The sequence below is a fragment of the Lathamus discolor genome, chromosome 18 (assembly GCF_037157495.1).
Source record: "Lathamus discolor isolate bLatDis1 chromosome 18, bLatDis1.hap1, whole genome shotgun sequence".
Taxonomy (NCBI): Eukaryota; Metazoa; Chordata; class Aves; order Psittaciformes; family Psittacidae; genus Lathamus; species Lathamus discolor.
The window spans coordinates 284077-300371 of NC_088901.1; the positions used below are offsets into that span (position 1 = coordinate 284077).

Here is a 16295-nt window from a genome sequence, read left to right on the forward strand (position 1 = left end):
GGTCCCTCTGCCTGCTCCCTGCAGAGAACACAGGAACAAAGGACCCAGCCCTGTGGCAGGATTGGCGGCTGTCACAAAGGGAACATCCTCGAGCATCCGCTGTCCCATTCCCACGGTGCTGGGGAGCGAGGGTGAGGGGGGAGCTCAGCACCCCCAGCTCGTGACAGGCACCACGGGCAGGCACACAGGACGCTGGAGCCGAAGGTGATGCTCCTGCACTTGCTGCTTGGGAATGGCATTTAATCCTTTTGGTTCTTCTTTGGCACTTACGGATATGGGAACATCCACCCTGCAGCATCCATGACCCAGTGGCTCCTTGCCAGCCCCCGAGAATTTGCATCCGTGGGGCTGAGGGTGAGAGGGGCTGCACTGGGGTGGGTGGGGGATTCCCAGCACCAGCCTAGCTCTGTGGGGCTGGCTGTGGGGCTCCGTGCAGGGGTGATGGCAGTGCCAGAGCGATCCCGGTCAGGCTCGATGCCGCTATCACGCCGGGCTCTCCGGAGGCAGCGAGCTGCAGATTGGCTGTGACAAACTCGGCCCCGAGGCTGCGCCTTGGCGGATGCAAATTATCCAGCAGCTCCTGAGAAAAACGCTCCCTGACAGCCGGGGGGGCTGTACAACACCCGTCACATCCCTGCCAGCTCCCGCTGCGCCGAGCCCCCGCCGCCGCTGTCACCACCGCCCTCCCAGCAAGCAGAGTCGGGGCTGAGCATCAGCGCGTCCCCAAAGGCAGGCGCGGTGAGGATGGGGAGGTGACACAGGGGGGTTTAACCAAGGGACAGGCCCCCCCCCAGCCACCGGGGCCCCTGGCAGAGTGCGTGCACTGAGAAGCTTCATGTATGTGCTGCTTCAGCCACGCGCAGGGAGATGCCTGGAGCATCCCGGAGCATCCCAGTGCATTGTGCTCCTCAGGCCTGGGCGTGAGACTGAGCTCAGAGCTGTGTGCTGGGGCTATTCCAGAGCTGGCCGGGAGCGGATCACGGAGGAGGACGATGATCTGGAAGATGTCTCCAGGGTCACGTTACAGATCTGATTTGCCAGGGAGACCTTGCACAAAAGCCTCGTCAGCCCAGATTCAATTCATGCTCAGAAAATAAGTGGCAGCGAAGCTGTTGCTGGCTGTGAGCCTGGGAAAGAGCCGTGGCCAGGGCTGTCCCCAGGTGGGTGACATCCGGGGCTGGGCATCGCAGCCTTGTTGGGGTGAGCTGTTACAGACCCAAATGGGAACCATTTGCTTTAGGAAATGGGAATTTGCTCCTCTCCCCTTGTTGCAGAGGTGCCTGCGCCCAGCTGGAAGCATGGGACCCGACATGGGAGCTCTGGCATGGCTGGGGGACCTGATCTGAAGTGACCCACAGGGGTTTTGAGACCATCCCTGCCCCAGCCCTAGGCAGAAGACACTTTTTGCCTCACTCCCAGGTCCCACAAACTCCAAAGCCTTTGTGAACACCAAGAATCAAACAGGTGAATCCCGAAGAGGAGGGTGGGAGCCGAATGACAAGAGGAGATGTTCTGAGCCACTCCTTTCTGGAGGTGGCATTTTGGGATGGAGGATGGAAGCCAGTGCTGTCTGAGGAGGATGTGCTGGAAATGTGAATATGAAGAAGATGTTCCGGTGGCCTCATGGGAGCCAGTGCCCTCTGAGAGCTTAAAACACCAGCCTGCGGACACTGACCCACAGCCACCTCCTCTTATAAACACCTCTGCCCCTTCGGAAGTGGCAGGAGCTGCTTTCAAGGCTCAGGGCTGCAGCAAAGGCTTCTGCTGCCTTTGCTGTGCTCGCTGCCGGCTCTGCCGGGTTCAGTGGGGATCATGGCACGTGCGGGTGATGCCAGCTCTGTGCCAACCACCACTACTGCCTGTCATGGTAATACCAGAGAGCCCTACGGAACGCTGGCTGTTGTGGCTCTGGTGCCGAGCCCGCCCAGCACCAAGCTGTGGTTTTGTTCCTGGGGGTTCGTGTTAATATTTTTCTATCAGCAGCTTATAATTAGGCCTTTCAGTGATGCTCCTGTACTGGGCTGAAGGAGCTAAATGCAGATGATCTGCAAGCGGAGCGGAGGCCTGCTTGGGTATGTGCTTCGCGTCTAGATCAATAGAGGGGCTTGGTTAAATTTTTCCGTGATGCTTTTCTGTGTGCTGCTGTTCCCGCTCAGCACTGCTGCTTCCTCAGGAGCAGGGATGCAGTGTGGGAGCTGGAATTTGGAACAATTTCATCTTCAGGGGTTTTCCAGCATTTTCAGGACTTGGTAACCTGGATCTGCATCAGTGGTTAGGGATGAGGATGAGCCGGGCAGGAGGGAGACAGTGCCACAATGCAGGGATTTGGGGCTGCTGGAACGGGATCAGGCAGGATGGTCCCAACCAATGCCGGATGGGGAGGGACATCTCCATGCCCGCATCCCATGGGTACCCCCAGATCCCAAGGCACATCCCACCATGGCCATGCCTACACACGGCATCTGCTGGATGCCTTCCTCCTGCCAGCCAGGGCTGCGGGACGCTGGATGTGGCCGGGAGCCGCGTGGCGCCGTGGGCAGCATCCCAGGCCCCTGCAGCTGCTGTGGTGGCAGGAGCCGCTCGGGCTCCTCTGGGCTCCATCCCCGCGCTGCTTCCCATCTGCTGTATTATTTCAGCATTTAATCATTTACCGCGGGCTGTGTGGGCAGCTGCGCAGAGGCAGCTCCTGCTTAATTGAGCTACTTGACTCCAGAGCTGCCAAAACAATGACACGTGGCAAAACCAGACACCTCCTTGATGGGCAGCACCAGCCCAGGGCTTCCATGAGGAGCCGGAGGTGTTCACACTGCCCCCCATCCACACCAGTGCAGAGTTCAGAGTTCCCCTCCAGCTAAGGTTGGAAATAGGGAGCTTTGCAGCATTTTCCTGTTTCCCAGAGGGAATCCAGCCCCTTCTGCCACTAATTCCCTGTGACCTCCCTGTCTGTTGTTAGGCTCTGTGTCCCCACAACTGCTGCATGGGACCCCCTGCCCCTCCGGCTGGCAGTGAAGAGCCAGAGAACACATAGCTCCAAGAATGGAAGCCTGGGGTGATTGATATTGGTATTGAATCCAGCAGGATGCAGATTGTCACAGAGCAAACATCTGCCCGCTGCTCCTCAGGGAGCCCGGGTAGAGAGGAATGGGAGAGGCGGCTGCTCGCATCTATCCCTGTAGTGGGGCTGGTGATGGTGTGAGGGGGGAGGAAGTATATGAGACCTAAGCATGTGTGTTGGGGCATGTGAATGCATGTGTGTGTATAGGTGTGCACGTGTGTGCACATCCATGTATGTTCAAACCAGTGACCGCCTGCACCCCTGGGGTTTGTGATTTGTGGTGGGGTCAGGGGGCTCATAGTGGGGTTTGGTGCATCCCTGCCAGTGGCATCCAGTTCCAACCCCTTTGGACACCTTCCACTGGAGCAGCTTGCTCCAAGCCCCATCCAGCCTGGCTTTGAACACTGCCAGGGATGGGGCATGTGTACATAGAAGGGGTGAACAAACACGTAAAGGTCCTGGACTGTGGGTGCTGGGTGGGTGGAGGGGTCCCTTGTTTGTCCCTGTCCCATAAATGTTTTGGGGTTGAACTCAGGATGGGTTAAGCCCAGCACTGGGCAGGGCCAAGGACAGAACCACACTGATAGGGACAGCACAAAGGGATGGGGGCTGTGGGTCCCTAGTGAGAGCCTCTAATGAGGATAGCGAGCATCTGCAGGGCTGGGTGGGTGGGTGCTGCTACCCTCCCCACCTGTGAGCCCAGCTGGGGGGTATAAGGAAGATGGTGGAGCTGGAGGAAGCTCCTGCCCTGTTGGAGAGGACTGAGTTCATGGTGGGGAGCTTGGAGCAGCTTTGTTCCTGTGCTGGGACTTCACAGGGCTGTGCACAACCAAGCCGGGCCACCGAGACCTGAGGCAGAGATGGAGGCAGGAGGAGCTGAGGGGGTGAGTGGTGCATGCTGGAAGCTGGGTTACAGCCCCTGTGTGATGTGGGGCAGCTTGGGGTCATCCCTGAGCCCCCACAGCGTCACTGAGTCTGGCAGTGCTGCCTTGGGGTGTCCCCAGAGCCACCCTTGGGAAAGACATGGCCACGCGGGGTTGGGAAGAGCAGTTGTGTGCAGAGCAATAAATTAATTAAACCCATCAAATAAGCCAGCACAACAGCCCCAGTGGGATCCCTGCTAATGCATTTGCTGGTTGCATTTAGGTATTAATACCCTGACAGGAAGGCTTTCATTATAAGCCTTTAAGCCTATTTTTCTCCTCCCTGCCTGAGCATCTCCTGGTGCGGGTCCCTGCATCCTGTGGGAGCTGCCTGTTGGCTCATGTTGCTCTCCAAGTGCATCCCTACTCCTCACTCAGCATCCACGGCCCCATCCCAGTTCATTTCCCACTGTCATCCTCTCACTGGCACTCCTCTGGGACTCAGCAAGCAAGGATCAAACTGAATTAGCCTGAAATTCTTGTATGAGGATCTAGCAGAGTGACTCCCGCTTATCCCATTGCACTGCTGTAACCCATGCTGCTGGGGAGAGAACGTGGTGGGAAAAGGCTGGGGTGTTGTGGGTTTTGATAAGTTATTGGTAATCTCGGCTGCTGCAGCAGGTCGTGGGATCTTCTCATTATTCAGGAAAGGAAGGAATCACGAATCCATGGGTTTAAGCAGCCCCAGCTGTTGGTGTGAATCCCAGGCTTGCGATGTGAACAGCGTGCTCCAGGCAGCCGGTGGCACTGCACAGAGATAAAGCATGGCTTTGCCCCCTTGGGTCTTTCCATCCCCACATGGCAGCATGTGGCTGGTCTTTTCTTGTCCCCGTGTTCGGAGCCATCCTCAATGCCAGCTTGTAGCCACATCCTTCCCTAGGCTCAAATCTGCCTCTTGTAAATGGAAAGATGGGATTTGCCATATGCAGGGGTGAAGGAAAGCGCCTCTCCCCACTCAGTCCTGGGCTCCCTCTCACCCACCTTCATCCTGGAAGCACCCACTGGTGCTGCCATGCCAGTGCCCATCCAGTCTTGGCATTCTCGCCTGGAGCTTTGCCTCCTCGCAGGATGCAATCCAGCAGGAGGACATGCACAATTTAACCAGATACTGCAGGCTTAATAACACAGTCATTAGGAGTTTAGAAATTAGAAGGCGAGAAACAAGCCAATGCTGTGCTCAGTGCACTGGGTGCAATGGTGGGGGAGGCGGGATTTAGCTGTGGGAACCCCCCTGCCTTGGGAAGGGAAAGGAAGGAGCATGGGTTGGCCGAGTGGCTCTGGTGCGGTTTTGGTGCTGGTGTTTCCCAGCCAGTGAGGGTGCTGGTGGCCAGGAGCTGCTGGTCCTCAAACCCATGGGGAGAAGCTGCCTGGCCAGAAGGGATGAGGCATCGTGCAGCTGTCTTTTAATTGTAATTAAAATAGCTGTAGTGAGCTGTGCTTCAATTAGCAGCGAGCCCCAGTCATGGAGCTGTTGTGGAACCCAGGGCTTGGTGCTGTGGTTGTGTGTGGAGCTCATGGGGCACCTGGCAATGGAGCAGAGGGACCATGTGTGGGCACCTGGCAATGGAGCAGGGGGATCATCGGGGTGGGTGCTTGCACGGGGAGGAAGTGGTGCTTCCCTGGGATGGGTGTGATGCTGGTGGGAAATACTTGGAGGGCAAAAGGATGGGGATGGTGCTGGAATGAGCAGGGGGAGGAGAGGATCCCCATTGGAAACTGGGAGAGACCCAGCTCCATTGGAGGGGTTTGATCCTGGGACAAATTGCAGGTGGGGCACGTGGATGCTGTTCCCAGACCGGCACTGGGAGCCGGAATGGAGCTGAGTGGGTCAGTTCTCTGTGCTGACTGGCTCTGCTGGCTGCCTTGTGGCTCTTAATTAATGGGATTGTTATTTTAAACATAGTGCAAAGCTCGGCGCTAGATGGGAAGCGGCTCTCTCAAGAGCCTGTCTTGGGGCTTTCTCTCTATTTCCCTTCAATGTGTCAGAAATAACAAGTGTGCCATGTGGATAAATCAACTTCGCATCCCTCCTGATGCCCGAGCTGCCATGCTAGGCTATTTCTGACCCAGGGATCAGCATGGCAGTGACCAGGGCTTTGCTGGCAACTTCCTGGATGGTGCCCAACAGCAGCCCTGGGTGTTGCTGGCTGCTCACTAGGGTTCTGCTTAAGCAGAGGGAAGTCAGGAGCAGTGCGAGGGACAGGAGGTGCTGTCACGCCATGCAGTGTGCTGGCTCTTCCTGGCGCTGCTGTCCATCAGACCCCGAGCCATAGGGTTGATGTTGTCCATGGTGAGCAGCTCTGTGCTTTGGGAAAGCTGAAATCCTATGAAGATGGAGAGGAGTGATCCCAGTGAACACCCAGCAGCGTTTCCTTTGGGATGCTTCAACCACAACCTCGCCCCTTGTGGGACAACACCAAGGATATCCAGTGGTGTCGGAGAGAGCAGCCCAAGCTGCTTCCTTCCTCAAAGTCATCCTTTCTCATGTTTCACCTTGGAGTGAAAACGCAGTGAGACCCAGGGCTGGAGCCTCCTTTACCTGATCCTTTCCAGTCCGGTCCCATTTCAGGCTGCTCGCAGGGTGCAGCCACCTTCGCCAGCCCCCCTGGACCACTCATCACCCATCGGAGAGCTCACACTGCTCACGTCTCAGTGCCTCTGTTGGAGCTGGCAGCGCCGGCAGGAGCAGGTCCGGCCAGAGGAGGGATTGATCCCTTTTGGAGGGTCTGCCCCTGCAGCACATCTGCTACAGAGCAGTTGTCAGGGCTGGCTCGTGTGAGCGCGTGTATTTTCCCACCAATAAACTTCTGCCACAATTACTCCATTTTTTATCTTTATGGTCTTGGACGCTGCAGGAGATATTGGATCCATATCGGAGCAAAAGAGGACATGAAAAAAGCTACTAAAAGCAGAGAGGAGATCAGTCAAGCCGGCGAGTGAAATACGCTATTTTGATTAAGCATTCAGCAGGTAACACAAACATAATTTATGGGCCTTAAACAGCTGCACGCTGAGTTTCACTCAGCTCCTTCGAGGAGCACCAGCTCAGCATCATCCACAGCTCAGCATGGCCCGTGGAGAGCAAGGACAGCCCTGGGGACCCCCAGAGACCCTCAGCCTGACCTCGTGGGGTGCTGCACCCTGGGGCGGTGGTTCTGGGAGGCTGAGATTGATAAGAAGCAATTTGGTTGTGCTTGAATGGGAGAAGAGGCTTTACCCATGCAGCTGCTTGCTGCTGAAGGGCAAGTGAGAAGCAGCCAAGGAGATGCTTTCCAGGAGCAGGGATTTAATTGCTCGAATAACGAAGCCCCACTGAGGGCAAGACCTGTGTTCTTTGGCTGGGGAACATGTTCTGACCCCCTGAACAAGGCTGTCTGCAGAGCCTTGTGTTTTTGGGTGCCCAGGGATGGGCTCTGGGTGGTGTTTTGGTCCTTTCAGCTGGGACCTGCGCAGCTCTGTGATCACTGTGCCAAGGGGACGTTTGTCCTGGGGATGCTTTAAAGCCGTCATCCATCACCTGCTCTGATTGGGGCACTGGCAACCCCTCATCTGCTGCTGCTGCAGGTCATGTGCAGGCGTCTGCCCTGCCGCAGGCTGCTGCTCTGGGGCTTTATGATGTGTATTAAAATCTAAAGTCAATAGCAAAGGGCTGGGAGGGATGACAGGGCCCATCCATCATGGGTGAGAAGCTGCCTTCGTGGCTGAGGCTTATCCCAGGGAGAGGACCACGGAACTGGCCGGTGGCCCCATCTGTGGGCTCAGCTCCGGGGTGCCTGGGGGGGAAGAATGAGTGCTTTTGTTAGTTAGCCATCAGAAATGAGGCACTGCAGGACCTCAGGGACCGGCGGTGAGTGGTGCTGACCGGGATGCCCCAGGGACTGTGGCCTTCAGGCAAAGTTTGATCTAAAATCCCTCCCAGGAGCAAAGGCTGCTTTGGAGGTGTGTTGATGCTGGGGCTCTGCAGGGCAGGTGAGAGAGCAGAGGCCAGCGAGTTTCCCTGCCCAGTCCCTGGTCTTGTCATTTACCAGCAGCTAATGAGCGCTTGCAGCAGTATGTAAATCTGCTCTTTGCTCTCACCCCAAGGAATCACATCAGAGCAGGTGCTTTTATTTTCCCATTCTCTTTTAATCTTGCCGCAGATTGTCTTTCCTTTTTCCTCCTTTTTCTTTCATTTAGCAGCAAAGCAGCCGGGAGATCACACTAAATGCTGGATTTACACCAGGGTATGTGGGTTTTATAGGCAGGCATTACCTGGGTATGGGTACCGTGGGTGCTGGTGAAGGTCTTTGGACCCGTGGCATTAAAAACTCCAGCAAGAAACACGCAGCCTTGATGCCACTGCTGATGGGCTCTGCCACGCACTGATGCTCAGGCAGGGAGCAGTGAGCGCAGAGGTTTGGGCTGAATTCACACGTGTTGGTTCAACCCTTTGGTGCGCTGCAAAAGCAAAGACTCGGCTTTGTGCACATCTGTCTCCTTGGAGTACTTTTTAGCTCCTTTGCTTAGTAATTATTGTTGGTGTGAGAAAGCAGCTCGCAGACCTGGAGGGAGGAAACTTGTCAGTCATGGAACGATTTTCTTGGTATTTTTGCCCCTTCAACTGAAAGTTGGCTAATGGTTCATTTCGAAGAAAATAATTGCCGCTGATTTCTCCAAATTGCAGAAAATGTATTAATGACACTTTTGAAGACAGAAATAACACCATTTGCATCTAAATGCGCCTCATCTTTGCAAACTCCACTTGGTGTTTTCTTGTAGACACATAAAATACTGAGCACTTCAGCACGTCGGGGTTGTGCCGTGGCTCCAGAGCAGTGCTGGTGAGCGGTGCTGGCAGCAGCAGGTGCCTGACAGCCAGGAATGGTGGTAGGCAATGGATGGAGGAGCAGTGGCTCCATCTCGGAACTCCGGTGCAGGCATTGATGTTCAAATCATGCTGGGTTTGCTCGTCCCTGTGCTGCAGGGGGAGAGCGCAGCCTCCCTGAGCTGCTTTGCTTTATTAATAACCTGGCCCTTGATTTCTTTATTGCTGCCTCATTAGCAGGAGCCCACGGGAAACCAGTAACAGAAGTGATTTATGCAGTGGGGCACGACTAGTGCAGGATGGGGAGCCCAGGAGGAGCTGAATGTCCCTGTCCTGCAGGGATAACCTGGGTGAGGATGGCATCAGGGTGTCCTGGGCTCTGCCCTTCACCTCCAGATCCAGGGCAGCCTCCTGTGCTGCTGCTTCAGGTCTTGGCATCCTCAAAGGCTGGGGCTGTGGGCGAGCAGGCGGTGGGGTTTGGGTCATTGCATCCCTTTGCTGCCTTTATGTGCCCAAGAGCATTGCTGCTGATAGGAGGGATGATGCTGGGAGAGGTGAATGTGTAGAGCTTGGTGAGCATCCTATGCCCAGGGAGCAGGGTCATGCTGCAGGGAGGGCTGCTCTGCCCCCAGACCATTTGCTGTGCGCCTGCACTCTCCACCATGGCTGCTACAGCCTAATTCTGTATTAGGCATAAACACACTTGAGTTTGGCAGATCAGAACAGACTCAGGGCTGTTTGAAATTGGACTTTTCCCTGGCTTTGGCAGGGCAGAACTGCTGCAGCGGGGCTGAGAGCGAAATCCCCCTGGTAGCTTCAGCAGGAGATCAAGAGTAGTCAAGAAATCACGATGAATCCTTGCTCTAATCCTCCTCTTCCCAAGTAATGATCATTCCCAGCTCCCTGTGCACGGGCTGCCTGCAGAGTGACTGGGCCCTCCCCAGCTGTCGCATGGGGAAGCTGAGGCATGGGGCAGCACTGGTCCGAGCCGGGGCAGTTTTGGAGGCTGGCTGGAGGGTTGCCCCGGGGGCAGCAGTGCAGGGGCTCTGCCTTCCTTCCGCTCCTTGCTTTAGGACAGATGCATTTACCTGGGGAGCGGGGCCTGCAGATCCCTCCCCTCCTGCCCAGGCAGGGATGCACAGGGTGCTGTGCTCCACCCCACCTTTCTGGCTGGGTGCTGGGTGTGCGCCTGCAGTGCTGGATTAACACGCACTGTGCTGCATAGCCCTGGGGGTTTAACTCACCTGATTGTGCTTATGGCCAATGCACTTGGATCCCCCCTGGGCCTCCAACTCCATAAAAAGCAAACTGCTGCCTAAAAAACTAAAAGGAGGAGGAAAAGCTTTGTTTTGTTCCATGGTCTATGTGCCCACCTTTCTGGGTCTGGCTTTCCAATTGCTTTTGCTCTTCTCCCCTGTCCTCCTGGGGTCAGACCCTTTGCAGAGGGGCAGAGGCAATTCCTGCTTTGAGACTGGGTTTGGGAGCATCTCCATCACCTGCAGTCCTGTTGCTCCCACCCACATCCTTCGGTAAGGACTCATCCCTGGTGTCCCTGTCCCTCGGGAGGGGAATGGAGACACATGATTGATGGCACAGTGAGAGGGTGGGGGAACAGGAGAGATGGACCTGAGCATGAAACACCAAGGCTGTTGCAGGGTTTATTGCTGGCACCCTCGGTGAGGACAGGGGCAGTGGGGACCCTCACCAGCCCCTCTCTCCTCCTGAAGTTCTTTCTTTCCCCTTCTGTTTTCCTTGCAAACAGCTTGCTTTTGAAATTCAAATCTTGCTGCGGCCCTTTCCCCACCCGCTGCACGAATATCTCTCTTTTCATCCGAAAATAATTAACAAATGAACAAAACTCCTCTGTGAAATTAAAATCGTGCCCAGAGGTGACCTTTGAAGCCCGGCTCTGGCTGCTGCTGGGCTGGGATTTTTATTTTCCCTTTTATTTTTCCTCCCTCGCACTCTGCCCTGCTTCAGAAGGGCTCCTTTGCGCCTCCTTTTCTCTGTTTTTAATCGCATTACGCCCCATTCCTCCAGAGACGCCCATCATCACCTCCTTCCCGTCCTGCGCTCCCTCTGTGCGCCCATATCCCACCCCCCCGGGCGAGGGGCCGGGCCCGGCCCTGTGCTCCTGCGGGCGCAGCGTATGGGGCCGTCTGGCAGACCAGTGCGGGTACGAAACCCCGCAGCCGGCCGTGGCTGGCTCCATCTGCCGCTTGGCAGCGGCACGGGGCCGGGGTCACCCGCCACGGGAGAATAATTGTGTTTAATTGGTAGGGAAGAGCCTCGGGCAGCAGCTCTGCCCCGTGAGAGGCTGCCCTGCCGCGGCCCCGCCGCGCGGGGATGTCTTTGCTGCTCATTTGCGCTGGTATTGGAGTGCTCTGCGTGCATCTGCCTCGGTGCTGGCAGCCTGCAAACACTGCGGGGTCTGTCCCTCCTCTTGGCCGGTGTGACAGCTGCCTTCCAGCGCCTACAGGGGCTGCAGGAAACCTGGAGAGGGGCTTTGGACAAGGGCCCGCAGGGACAGGCCAAGGGGAGTGGCTTTAACCTGCCCGAGGGGAGACTGAGCTGAGCTCTTAGGCAGAAGCTCTTCCCTGTGAGGGTGCTGAGGCGCTGGCACAGGGTGCCCAGAGAAGCTGTGGCTGCCCCATCCCTGGCAGTGCTCAAGGCCAGGTTGGACACAGGGGCTTGGAGCAAGCTGCTCCAGTGGAAGGGGTCCCTGCCCGTGGCAGGGGTTGGAGCTGGAGGAGCTTTCAGGTCCCTTCCAAAACAAGCCAGTGATTTTTATGACCCTTCCCACATGCACGCAAGAAGCAGCCGATTTTCTCACTAGAGCAACACGATGGCTCTGGCAGGAAACATTGAGCCAGGAATGGTGCAAGCTGCAGTGTGGGGTGTTTTGGAGAGGAGCGTGGGAAAGTGTGAGCCACCCAGCCCTGGCCCCTTGGTCTGCTTTGCTTTTTGCCCGGTGGCAGTGCCACAAGGAAGAGGGAAAGGTGCATCCCTGCATGGGAACAGCCTCTACTGGCTGTGCCTTGCATCCAGGCTAGCCGCAAGTTGGGTGCCGGTGGGACATCAGCTTGGGTACGCACCAGGGTTGTTCCGTGAGGATGCTCCTTTAGGGCTGGGCAAGGACTTCCGGCTCCTGTGGGATCCTGTGGCTCCCCATCAGCTCCTGTCCTGCAGCCCTGGCTCTGTGGAGAACGAGCAGACCCCTGCAGAGGCAGGAACGGGCTCTGTAATTAAGCCAAGTGGGAAAGGTTGCCATGGTACCACAAGCAAAGAAATGAAGCTGCACTTTCACTGCTGCTCTGGAGCCTCCCGACATTGTCAGCCCCTCCGCCTGGGGCAGTGGGATGCTGTGGGGCACAAAGGACCCCCTGGTCCCCCTGCCTGCTCCTGGTCACTGCCCTGTGTCTGTGGAGGGGCAGAGGTGTTGGAATGGGGCAACTGGGTCCTGAGGATGTGCCTTGTCTCTTCCCTAGGGATCTGGGTCTTGTCCCTATGGGCTTCCTTCTCCATCCTGCTTTCCCTGTGTTGGCACAGTGCTTCCTACCATGAGGTCATGTCCCTGTCCGTGTGGAGACTGCTGGGCTGCATTCAGCATGGTACAGGTGGGTCTTGGGGGGATCTCCAAAGGATCCATATGGACTCCAGCCTGGGGGTCCTCCTCAGCACTCAATCCTGCTGTCTGTTGCATCCCCCACATCCCAACATCTCCCTGTGCCTGCAATCGCCCTGATGGAGATGGCTCCATCACATCCCGTTGTCCTGGCAACAGGGAAGGATGCTGCTGAGCCAGCCCCCACCATTCCCCTCCGGCTACGGGGGGCTGCCCTCACCCTGGAGTATCCCCCCTGTGTGGGGATCTGAGGTTCTTGATGCATTTCCCAGCGAAAAGGAGCACTTCTGCCCCAGGGGTGGTGGGGACCATGCAGTGCTCAGCCCTCTGCTCCCGCGGGTGCACAGGGGATGGTGACGGGGTGGCTGGAGGCATCCGTGTCCCTTTGCCCTGCCCGGCTCCTGGCTGGGTTGTGGTTATTTACGGGGTGAGGAGCGAGCGGGGCTGGCGCCGGTGGAATATCAATTAGTTCATTACCAGCAGCCTGCCAGCATGAAGCCATTTGCCACAGGGCTCCTCTGGGACCAGAGAGCTCCCTGCCACCAGCAGGGACCAGCACTGGGACAAGCAGAGCCCCGGGATGCTCCATGCCAGGGTTGGGGTTTCGATGCTGCCCCCCGATCCTGAGAGCACCCAGCGACTGCAAAGCCCCCATCTCCCCCTCCAGGCCTCCTCCACAGACACAAGGCTTCAGTGCAGACTCGAAGCCTGAACTAGTTTAGACCACGGGGATGAGCAGATGCTCAAATAACCCCCATTTGGGTGAATTTCCCCTGTTTAAACCCCCTCCCTTGCATAAACCCACTGTGTACAGGGCAAATGTGCCTTTCACACCCAGTTTAATGCAATGAGCAGGAGCAGCAGCTCCTGGCAGTGAAGGGGGCACCACAGTCAGAAGCTCAAGACGTTGGGTGTGATGAGCAGGAGAGGTCTCAGCCATACCTGTGCGCAGGCTGGGATTTATTCTTTCTGCCTCTGCCCCACATTTCGAGCCCGTTCCTTGCCCTTTCTCTGGCCTTGTCTTGTTGTGTTTCTGCTGTGACAAAAATAGACGATGAGGTGCTAAAATAGAAATAAGGCACTTGAATATGTAAATGCCGTTTGCGCTTGCCCTGTTGCCTCCTTCATTTCAGCAAGAATGATGCTTTTCTTCCAAGGAGGCAATTTTGGACCGGGGAGCACTGGGACACAAAGGCATGTTGGAGGGGAAGAGCTGGGATCCCTGGATTTGCGAGCCCCCCCCAGTACTGACGTCCTCTATCACAAAAGGTCTGATAAATGTCGGTTTTCCACCCAGACCCGGCGAATGCTGTTGCTAGCAGTGAGTGAGCTGCCTTTGGCCACCTCAGGTGGGGGGGGGGGGGGCATGGCTGGTCCCTGTCCCACTGGGGGATGCTCTGCAGTCAGTATCCTCCTAGAGGCAGGTGGTGAGGGGCCAGGCTGAGCCCTGAGCAGTTGGACCTCTCCTAAAGGAAGAGCTTCAGAGCCCGGAGTTGATTCCTCTTCCTGCTGCAATGGGCGATATTTCGGGATCACTGCCATGAATCTCAGCTGCTGCCGAGGGGAAGGAATTAAGCGCTTTGAGAAGCTAGGAAAAGTCCCTCTGGGATCCTTATGATGACTTCTTCAAACTCACCCTTGCTTTTCCCTCCCGTTAGAAGTTACAATGTGTGGTCACTGCCAGTGCTGATGCTGACAACCCCTGCTCTGCTCCCCGTGATGCCGGTGTCTGCGTTGCTTCAACCCTGCACCAACCTCCCCATGAGGCAGCTGAGAGACTTGCAGGACCCTTAAAGCCCTGCCTAAGGCTGCAGGCTCCCATCCCACCCTTTCTCCTTCATGCTTCGTGCTTCTTCTTCCCCTGGTCTGGTTTCCCTGCGAGGAGGGTGTGCCAGTGTGCGGGCATGGGGAAGGCTGGCTCTGGGGCTGTGGGTGTGAGCTCTGCCAGTCGCACAGATGCTGTATTTGCTCACACAACAGGTCTGCTTCCCCCTCCACGTTTTGCCCTGCAGAGCTAGGGTGCACCCACGCTGCCCCTGTCTCCTAATCCCCTCCCAGCATCTCCTGCACCTGGTGCTGGGGATGCAGATGTGTCCCATGTGTGGCTGAAGGGCTCCAGCCATTATTAGGGGGTCACAGTCAGGAGTCTTGCTGCTCCACTCCATCTCTGCCTGAATTCCCATGCAAAATGACGGCAGGATGGCTTTCAATGGCAGTGTAGGGGCAGCTGGTGCCTGGTTCAGGAAGGAGCAACAGGGCATCACAGGGAGTGCATTGGGGGTGTTTCCTCTGGATCCTTCCTGCCCACCTCAGGCTTGCATGGAGCAGTGGGTCAGGCCCCACCATGGTCAAGCACCCACCAGCTCCAGCTCTGCAGCAGGCAATTGCAGGGAGACAGCACAAATCTGCATTTAAATAGGGATATTTAAAGCTGGAGCCGGGTGGGAAGTGAAGGAATCAGTTTCCCAAGTGGGAGGGTGGGGTGTTATTTTTACATATGATTGGATACACAGCTTAAATCTGGCCCTTGAAGATGAAGAGGAAACGGGGTGGGGAAGGGAAATCGTGTGCCAGGGCTACTGCTCTGCAGCCACAGGCTCTGGATGTGCTGGTAGCGTTGCCTGTTGGTACCAGCCCCATCCCATGCCACGCTGTGGTCCCAGCCCAGCTGGGGTGGCAGGAGGGGATGGGGACCTTGGTGAGCTGCTGCTTGTGTCCCCATTGGTGCGTCCCTGCAGCTCATCGTGCTGCAGTGGTGCTGGGTGTGAAATGCAGATGGGCAAAGCATGGGAAAGCAAAACCATTGAGTTGTTCGTGGTGCCTGGGGCTGCTCTGTGCAAGGATTCACCCAAAGGGATTGCTGCCCTCAGCTCTGAGCATCCTCTCTGCTCCAAGCATTCCTGCAGGCTCAGGACCGTGCATTCTGGGCTGTGGCTGGCCCTGGGCTGGCTGCGGGATGCTCCCCATGGAGCTGTGCAGCTCCTCCAGCAGGATGCAGGCTTTTGGAGGTGGGCACAGGCTCCTTTTGTGCTGGCTGTTAATTAAGAGGATCATTCAGAACCACTACTAGTGTAGCGTGTTGTCTTATAATAGTTGCAATTCTGTCCCTGTGCCAGCTTCCATTAGCAACAAAACCCACTTATCTTGTTCTTTCCTATCTCTTCTCTTTATATTTTTATCCTCCCCTCTCCCTGCAAATCTCTCTCTCCTCTTTCTTTCAACCCCCAGCACCGCAGTAATAATTCTACCAGTCGTCATCTGGGTTGACAAAACACTGGTGATATGACAGCTCGGGGCCGGGAAATCTCCGTTTCTGCTCCCTAATTAATTTACTAATTGCATGCGCTGCTTTGGCACAGCCTCAGAGGCAGCAGCGGGGCCGGAGGCGTCATCCTGGCCTTGGGAATGCCTGGAAGTGGTGCCTTCCTTGTACTCCGTGGGCATGCGGTCATGCGGACACGCTGCTGCTGGCCGTGCTGCTCTATGGGCAGCTTTGCCATGGGGTGTTGCTCCCTTCCACAGATGTGCTTGTCCTGGGGAATGGGGGAAACTGGGATGGAGGGAAGGGGAAAGGCTGGATGGGGCTTGTCAGGGTGGCTGGTGTGCCCCACTTGCCCTTGTCTTTCTGCCTCAGTGAGCTGCCATCACTGCCAACCATGCTTGAGTGAGTGAAGGTGTCATCCCTCTGTTACACCAGAGAGAAGTATCGAAACTGGGCCATCATTTGAAGAAGAAAGCCCTTCCTTGCTTGTCTCCTGGCTTCAAATGTGGGCATGGGCTTTGCCCTGGTCCCAGGAGTCATGTGGGACCTGCCAGTGCCTTTGCACTGTGCGAGAAGCAGGAGGTGTCCCCAAAACCTCCTCCATGCGTCCCATCCACTCAGCTGGT

General features: G+C 56.6%; 1 protein-coding gene across 3 annotated transcripts in view; it reads left to right on the forward strand.

The window, feature by feature from the left end:
- Positions 1-16295, forward strand: part of ADGRB2 (adhesion G protein-coupled receptor B2) — a 92381-nt gene that overhangs the window by 41399 nt on the left and 34687 nt on the right. For all 3 annotated transcript variants that reach the window (XM_065697770.1, XM_065697768.1, XM_065697769.1), the window contains exon 2: positions 12271-12399. In XM_065697770.1, the coding sequence (XP_065553842.1) occupies positions 12271-12399 (129 nt within the window). The remainder of the gene's footprint in view (positions 1-12270; positions 12400-16295) is intronic.